This window comes from Musa acuminata, chromosome BXJ1-11, assembly GCF_036884655.1.
Source record: "Musa acuminata AAA Group cultivar baxijiao chromosome BXJ1-11, Cavendish_Baxijiao_AAA, whole genome shotgun sequence".
Taxonomy (NCBI): Eukaryota; Viridiplantae; Streptophyta; class Magnoliopsida; order Zingiberales; family Musaceae; genus Musa; species Musa acuminata.
Genome location: NC_088337.1, coordinates 23,476,691 through 23,486,205, shown reverse-complemented (window position 1 = coordinate 23,486,205; position 9,515 = coordinate 23,476,691). Strand labels below are relative to the sequence as shown.

At 32.7% G+C, this 9,515-nt stretch overlaps 1 protein-coding gene across 1 annotated transcript; it reads right to left on the bottom strand.

Annotated features, from left to right (window-relative positions):
* Positions 1–3,692: 3,692 nt before the first annotated feature.
* Positions 3,693–9,399, bottom strand: LOC135597304 (small ribosomal subunit protein eS12-like). The gene is made up of 5 exons (XM_065090077.1): positions 9,274–9,399; positions 9,139–9,167; positions 4,916–5,192; positions 4,021–4,086; positions 3,693–3,924 (listed from the first exon to the last, which is right to left on the bottom strand). The coding sequence occupies exons 2-5, from the start codon at positions 9,144–9,146 to the stop codon at positions 3,865–3,867; spliced, it is 411 nt and encodes a 136-aa protein (XP_064946149.1). The 5' UTR covers positions 9,147–9,167; positions 9,274–9,399; the 3' UTR covers positions 3,693–3,864.
* Between the last annotated feature and the right edge of the window lie 116 nt (positions 9,400–9,515).

Sequence of the window (9,515 nt, the reverse complement as noted above, 5' to 3'; positions counted from 1 at the left end):
CTAACTTAATCTAAACTCTAACTACGATAATTAAGACATAATTACTACAATTCGTGTTCCGGTGCGTTAATTGCTTTTCCAGCGAGCTTGCGGCGAACATCCGACGAACCCTCAGCGATGCTCCGGTGGACTCCCGGCAAGCTCCTGGACTTCGCGACGATCTTCTTGGCGAGTTCCGACGAGCTTTTTTGGCAAGCTCCTGGACTTCTCGGATGGTTCCCACAGAACTTTCGACGAACATCCGAACTTCCGACGAACTCTAGAACTCCCAATGTGATCTTGGTCTTGACTTTGGCTCAACACCTACTGCATGTCTTACTATCATTGTAGTTAATCATACACACTTTTCTCAATATATAGATTAGATCAACAAATGACAATTGACTTCATCATCAAAATCCGAGATTCAACAACTTATGTAATAATACGAATAATACTTTATGAATTTCAATGCTAAGCAGTTAAAACATAATATATACAAAAATAAGTTTATGCTCTAGAGATGAAAATATTGGTATGGATATGTGAAGTTACTAAAAAAATTAAAAAATATATATTATTTATGAATAATTATGTATCACTCCAATAAAAAAATAAAATTAGAAAAAAAAAAACTTATCATGACCATATGCTCAAGAGACTTATTAAATAGATAGTTAGAGTATATAAAATAATTACTATTAGTGGTGTGAGAAAATATAGTAAGAAGATCTAAAAAGATCATAGTAGAAATCATATATAAAAATTTAGATACTTTTAACTTATATGACTTTTTACATATAATAAAATTTAGATAGTTATGATTTTATTATTAGTGTTATTATAGATAATACTGTTTTATCATAAATTTTAGTGCCGAGAATTCAAAGCCAACATGGGTTATTGTGAAAGCTTATCATCAGTTTAGTATCAAGAGATAATTAGATTTAATATGGATTCACATAAAAATTATATCAAGATATATTTGACAAAGTTTCTCTTATGTTTAAAATAGTATTTGGAAATTAATATGATAACTAAGAATTCAGAGGGTCCGAGAAATTAAAAGTTGTATAGAGTCTCCCTTGTAATAACATAATATTTATTATATAATTTATTAATCATCGGAAGTAAATGAGAGTTAACTAAGATCAATGATTATAATCATGCGAACCAACAAGATGTTCAAGTGTATGTCCGACTATCCCCTTATTATGGCTCATTTCTAGAAAAAGTGGATGTAAGTTTTCAATCAATATTTCATGTTTATTATACTAATATTTTTTGTATTTAATTCAAAGATGTTAAATATTTTAAATAAAACATAACGGGAGGGACGTGAAATGGTTAGTTAGGTATAATGCCACATTATAATTACATTATTTACTTTTATAGTCCCTTAATATTTAAATTTACTGTTTATTTTTCCTAATGTGACATCTTCAGTCACTATTAATCTGGCTATATTGTATTGCCATAAGATTAAATGATACCAATATAAAATTATACTTTCAATGATTAACTATTATACTGGTGATTAATTAGTTCATAGTTATTTATGATGGCTAGGATTAATGGATGTCCCTTTTTTTTTTTTTCTTTCAGCCCATGTACAGTATATGGAACCAATGCGATTAGTTGGAACATAAGGAAGGCAAACAAAGAGGACTAATTATATATTATTTGATGTAATTATATCTTTCTATTCTTAAACTTAAAAAATTCATATTGAGATCTTAAGGATGAAGTAAACTATTTAATTCTATTTATTATAATATAATCGATTTTATCAAAAAGATAGAAAGTAAAGGGATGAAGCATCTATGTCAACATAGCATTGGAGGAAAAGGAGAGAGGTGAGGCATATGTGTGGGTGTCGTACTACTTTACCTCATCTACCTCCATCCTCATCGTCAACTACACAGATGTCTCATTTGTTTCTTTTTTTTTATTAATGTAAATACAGAATGATATAAAAAAAATTAGAAGACTGAGAGATACTACATCGATAATATTTTTATACAATTTTGCAGCGCCTACATTGTTGAGATCGTTTTTCAACGGTGGAAAAATATGCATGCAGCAGCTGTCGGAGCAGTAAACATGCTGCCAACATTGATGCACGCATAAGGTAAAATGTTCACTTTAAAATTCATTGATATATACATATGTCTCGTAAACCAGTAATTTGGTTGCAGGGCGGTCATGAACGGTAATGATACATCAGGGAAAGCAGCCGCAAAGAGCAGTGTAGATATCATTCAGTACAAACATAGACTTTTAGGTTCTGACCAATCGTGTGATCAAGAGTTTAAAGTGCTTCGTGTGGGATCTCGAATTAAAAGTCTTATTAAGATTTCTAAGGAACTATTAGAGATTTCAAGAAATTAATTCTTTACATATATAGATATACAAAAGTATCACATGATTTAAATAAAATTAATTAAGTTTGTAACATACGCTTGACTTCCTTTTTTTAATGTGTCGTAAGTCAAGCTTATGCTCAATTACTTGATCATCTAAGCAAATTAATCTGAATCGTGTGATACTTTTGTATATCTGTATATGTAAAGAATGCAGAGAGTGTGAAATGGCACCAGCGTCTCATTATCCTAACGAGCGATTGCAGGATTACGAGCATATCGGAGAAGCTCCCGTGAGATCAGAACTGGATGTACCAAGCAAGGGGATTAGCGAATCACTTCGAGCCATGCCGATGGAAGCTCTACTGAAGGAGTTCCGAGAAAACCACTCTCGTGAGTCATCCTAGGAGCCCAAACCATCTTCCATACCACGCTTCTCCAAATTGACATCTTACCGAGTCTAATATGCTCTCGCTTTTATCTTGTTTCGTGCACAACGATGATTCGAAGCTAAAGGGATTTTATCTTATAAGTCCGAGCTTAGAACACTTTTTATATCCACATGAGAGGTTAGGGGTATTGTCGCTAAGTTGTCTTTATAAACCTGAATTCTAGATTTTAAAAATTTATATTAAAATCTTTATAATTTTAAAAATTTATACTAAAATCTTTATAATGAGATTGAAACATCTAGATTTATGTATTATAATATCATCAATTTTATCAATAAAAATATAAAAATAATAAATAAAAAAATAATTTTAATATTTTAGTTAATGATAATAAACGATAATCGTTCTACAACCATCGAACCCTATCATCCGTCATTATTAACTTAAAATATTAAAATTATTTTTACTTATTATTTTTATATTTTCATCAATAAAATAAATGATGAATATAAATATTTAACTTTCATAATTATAAAAAAAATTAATAGAAATTTTTTAAATTCAAAAACTAAAATATTAAAAATATCTAATTAAAAAATATATAATTAACCCTAAAGAAACACTACACTCCTCCGAACAGGTGGATGAATTCTTATGAAACGGATTGGCTTATGTGTCGAGATTTACCCGCTGACTTCATAAGTTTCCATCCCAAATTTTTACCTTTTTGCCATAAGTCTTCATGCTTCTTTTTAGAATATATAATGTTTCGTGAAATTTATTCTTAAAAAGTGTATACGAAAGAAGGTATTTGCGCAATGAGTAGACACGACCTTTAGAAACGAATTAGATGTAAAACCTTTTGCCTATTGTATAGACGATAAAAGGGCATAAAAAAGGCGATGAACACCTGAAGGAAGAAGGTTATGTAGCCGACCAAAGAGTTATCCGGTTTGAATTGAGACACAACCAGGAAATATAAAGATCATATTAAAGCACAATACTCGGGAAACGGCTTCAACAAACCCTAACTACTACAAAATTCACGAGCCTTCTGCGTTTGCATTAAGTGACCTGTCACTTGAGATCCATAAAGACTACCTACAACCCACATTAGATCAATGCAAAACTCAATGGGACTTGACATACTCCTGAACTATATGAAGACCCTCCGATTCTTCACCATAATCCTGCCAAAGAAAAATATTAACAGATATTTGGAAGTCATGTCCGAAAATGTCAAAGAAATGACAAGTATAATGTTCTTTTTCAATTGATTACAGTACCTTGATTACCACACATGAACAACCCACAACTTTCCTAGCCTTTCCCTCTGAATCAATCTTGCATAGCTGCATTCCAATAACACAATAGAAAAGCATTCAGAATCGTCAGATAACAGCAAATCACAAAGAGATACAACCACCGCACATACATCCCTGATTAACCAAGATAATAACAAGCGTGATGTAATACCATTTTTCCTGTCAACCAACTGCCCTTTATAACCAGATACCTATTACAAAGGACATAAGAAAGAGCACTAGGAAGAAGCAGTCAAGCCTATAAAATAACAGCAGCATAAACGGCTGCAAACCATGGACACATCAATATGCCTACCAGAGAATGATAGGTGACATAATATTTGCCTGTTTATGCATATTTGTCACACAACATCAATGATGAAACAACATAGTTGACAGAGAAAAAATAAATTGAAATCATCAACCACCATATATGCATATTATATTTTAATGTTGTTAGACTGTAAAATCTTAAAGAAAGAAAAATCTGACAAAGAAGATGCATTTCTACCACCGTTATCATCTTGGCTCATATTTGAAGTTCACAAGAAAAAAGAAAGGATTTCAAAAAATGTCTGACAAAGCAGGCTGGATCAGAGTCTATATTTACTAAGGTTGTGACAATTTATATACATGTAACACAGATAAGCAAAAAAAGTCGATGAAAAAAATTTACAGGACAATATTCAGCTAGCTTGCTTGTACATGCAGTTTTGTGATATTTGACTAGGAATATAGACTGCTAACTGCGTTTTTGTTTTGCTTTAAGCAAACATTAGAAAAGAAGTTTTTTTCAAAAAAAAAACTTTCCCCATGAATCATTTGGTGCAACCAAATACAAAATGAAAAAAAAAGAGAAACATGAAGAGATACAAACCCCTGCCCACTCGCCAAGGGTTTTGGCACTTGGAACCATTACTAGATGCACATTATGATCAGCACAGAGGGCTTTGACTAGCTTGACATAGTCAGCCTGGTTGCAATCCTCAGCCAGAATGCAAAGCTGTGCTGCATGCTTCTCGATTGCCTTGGCAGCTTCGTGAAGACCACGAACAAGCCCATCATGAGCCAATGACTTCTTCATCACAAGTTGGAGAGCTGTCATCAAGTCCATGGGCTCTCCAAGAGCTGGAGCAGTTTTTTCAGGCTCTTCCCTGAGAAGCACAGGGAGAGAGTGTAAAAACGGTGTAAGAGGGCTTAAAACAACGTGTAAAGGTGAGCTCACTGCTCATGCAAGAAATTCAAATAAAAACCATGCATACCAAGAAGCAAATCGAAGGAAAAAGATCAGGAGCTAACTGATGCTTTAAAACAAAAGTAGCTTCTAAATGTGGATCATTTATTCAGTATACAACACAGTGTTAAATGCACAGTCAAAAACCAATAATAATGATGTTGAAAATCAATAACTTATAACTTAATCAAGCTAAATATTTAGCCATTATCCCTCCATAAAGTTTACAGCCAGCTCAACAACAAAACTATGCATTGCCTCATTGCATTGTTTATGAACATAACTTATTATGAGTACCATAGAAAAGTGGCAGTGCTATTGCCGTCCAATTGCACTGATGACTAGATAAGCCATATGTAATCGAAGTGAACAAGTTAAAATTAAGCAAAGTATGGATAAAAAAGTCACATGAAGAGAACATCCAAAAGTTGAAATCAAGAAACAAGATTAGTTATAGAGTGAAGGTTCATGACTCCACCTGTTGGTAGTACTGGCCAGCCAAAAGAACTATGTCTGCCGAGTTTGATATAGATCAAGACTAAACACCCTAGTCCAAGAAGTTACAATTGTCTAACTAAGCACATCCTTTCACCAGGAAACCCAGAATAAACTTGGGCGCCAAATTACTGTTAGATGGTCTTCAGTATGGACAGTTACTGTTACTTTGGACCATGACAGATACTGCATCAATATAGTTACTTTTTTATTACTTTCCATTAGTAAAATAATTCAAATGACTCATATCATGAACATCAATTAAACCTCCAAAATCATTAAATTTCCTTATAAGGGTGCTTGGTCAAAGCATCTATGGCATAAAATTTCATTAGTTAAACAGTCCATTATTTAATTCTTAGAGTACAAGTGCTAACATCTAACTGAACAGATGAGCTTGTTCCTCTGAAGGAACCTTTCTAATCATGACTTATTCTGAATAAGTTTTGTTTAAAACAGCTTGAATGATTCAGAAATCTCCTCCCGCCTCCATGTTTCCCTAGCTCAATATTAAAAAACCCATCTTATCATTAGATTGTCATCTATAACATGCTTTGCACTATCAACTAAGAGTTTACTACTATATAATTCATGTCATTAATGAAAAAGAGAAGAGCAATAATTCAATCGTGAGTTATTGAGACTTAAATCTAGTCCATGTGTAGGGCTACCAATGCCCGATTCACCTAAATTATCTAGGAAGATGAATGTTTCTAAAAAAAATTTATTAAATTACACAAGCTAAGCTGAAAATAACAGACAAATTTCTCCGTGCAAAGCATGAACTATAGGCAACTGTACACATGTACATGTCTCTACTTGTCAGTATTTTCTGCGACAAGACATGCTGCACTGCATGCCGCAGAAAGAATTCCATTTCAACACTCATTCCACTTGATTGAGAAAACAACCTACCAAGAAGCATGAAATACTCAACCAAAAACCTCTTATGATCCCGATTGACTTGGTTCTAAGATGGGCAAGCTGAGAAACCATTATAGACATTACAGAACTTTACCATGGGCATTCAAGATTGAGGTGAGTCTCAATTGGTCTGTTATTACTACTTATTAGGAGCTTGAACTTTGTACAAGCAGCCAAAGTACATAGTCAAGGGAAGTGACTATGTGATAGATACAACAACAACAACAACAAAGCCACAAGTCCCAACTATTTGGGGTGACTATATGGATCTTTTGCCACCAATGAAATCTGTAAAAAGCCATATGTTAAGTCCAGAGAGCTTAGATCTTTATTTATAATTTCTATTAAAATCTTTTTAGGCCTTCTTCTATCTCTCTTTGTACCGCTAACATTAATCATTTCACCTTTTCTTACTATCACATCTAGAAATCTCTTAAATGTGTTCATACCATCTTAAATATTTTCTTATCTTATCCTATATTGAAGCGATACCCAGTCGTTCACGAATAAAAATATTTTTTTTCTTATCTTTCCTAATAACTCTACACATCCAACTCAACATTCTCATCACGGTAGCACAAACTTTTTGTATCTGTTATTTCTTAATTGTCTGACACTCAGATTTATAAATCATTGTTGGTTTCACAACTGTCTTATAATTTTTTTTTTAATTTCAACGATATCTTATGATTACACAAGGCTCCTGATGCGTCTCATCAAGAGTCTCTACGAACAATATCTTCATCAATCTCTCCATCTTGTTGAATAATTGACCTCAGGTACCTAAAGTTTTTTACTTAGAGGGACTTTCTATCCATCTAACTTAACTATATTCTCTCTACTATTCCTAGAATCACTAAAATTATATTATATATATTTAATTTTAGTCCTACTTCATCTAAAACTTTTAGTTTCGAAGGCTTGCCTCCATAACTCAAGTTTATAATTAATTCCACTCAGGCTCCCATTAATTAAGATAATAAGATAAGCAAATAATATACACTAGGGAGATCAATCATGTAAGTGACTAATAAGTTCATCCATTATCAATGTGAAAAAGGTAGAGACTTAATGTGGATCTTTCATGTAATTCCATACCAATAGGAAACTACTAGACACACTTCCTATAGTTATAACACTAACAGCAACATTAGCATACACCTTTCTTTTTTAAAACCTGCCATAAAAAATATCTAAGAACCCTATCATAGGCTTTCTCTAAATCAATAAAAACCATATACAATTTTTTTTTCTCCATATATTTATTAATTATCTTAATAAATAAATAACTGCTATAATTGATCTTGATGCATAAAACCAAATAGATTTTCAAAGATATTTATTTCAAGCCTTACCATACTTTCAATAACGCTTTCTCAAAATTTAATAGTCTGACTCATGATTTTAATTCCTTTATAATTCGAATAATTTTGTCATCATTATTTTTATAAATTGGCACTAAAAAACTTTTTTCATTCATTAAATATCTTGTTGAATCTTATAATTTTGTTAAATAAGCTAGTTAGCTAAGTTACTCACTTGTCCCATATAACTTTTTAAACCTTAATAAGGATGCTATCAGGCTTCACATTCTTAACTATTTTTATCTTCTTTAATGAGTATTTTATTTCACTAACTCTAATTTTATGAACAAATCTATGATTATTAAATCTATCATTATTATTTATCATTAAATTTAAATCATGTCTACAATATTTATTAAATAATTTATAAAAATAACTTTTTCATCTTTCCTTAATCTCCTTATCATTAAGGAGTATTCTTTGATCTAGTCACCTCTAATGCATTTAATATTACCTAAATCCTTACACTTTATTTCCTTAGCTTTAGCAATTCAATATATAGTTTCTTCCCCATCTTTAATACCTAATTTATTATAAAAAATATCATAGGCTTTATATTTTATTATACTAACCACTTTTTAACCTCTTTTTTAGATTCTTCACATGTTTAAAATTTTCTCATTTTTATAATTTTTCCAATCTTTAAAACATTATCGTTTTGTAAAAATTACATTTTAAACTTCCTTCTTATCATGCGATCAATCTTAAAACTCCATACATGAGGAAGATACCTAAGCAAAACCAATTGATAGAAACAAAGGACTCATATCACGGCCATTCTAACCCCGATGAGATGAATACTCCACCTCTATACATGAATAGGATCCTAAACAAAATCAATTGATAGACACAAAGGACTCACATCATGGCCATTCTAAGCCTTAAAAGATGAACATATTTGATAGAAATTTATAGTGTAAATATAATACAACTAGAAACCCCCGATTTCGTACAAGAATTCAGCTTATTACGAAAAAGTTGAAACATCATGTATCTGAACAAAAAAAAAGAGGAAAAGCAAAATGTCTTTCACGGCTGTCGAAATAGAACGGAAGAACAAAGTGGGGGTAATGGATTCCTTACGCGGCCATCTCTTGACAGACGAGCTCGACCTGAAGAACAAGAAAAAAAAAAAGAAAAAGGAATCGTAAGAACAAGAGGGAATGGTTCGAAGGAGACGATGAGGATAAGAGGGGAGGCGGGGGTGGCGCCACAAACCTGAGATGAGATGCGCGGGTTGTAGGATTAGGGTTTCGGGATGGCGAGGCGAAAGGCGAGGTTGCGGTCGTTTACATATATACATATGGGAAGGTGGTTTCCCCTGACCCGCTTTTTGGGTTGCGCGTAACCCAACATGACCCATGTGGGTTCGGATTATCCGAACCACTTGAAGTTTGGGCTCGCCGGTTCCCTGATCGATTGGGTCGGACGACTTGGGTCTGGTGATGTAGAGGAAGAAC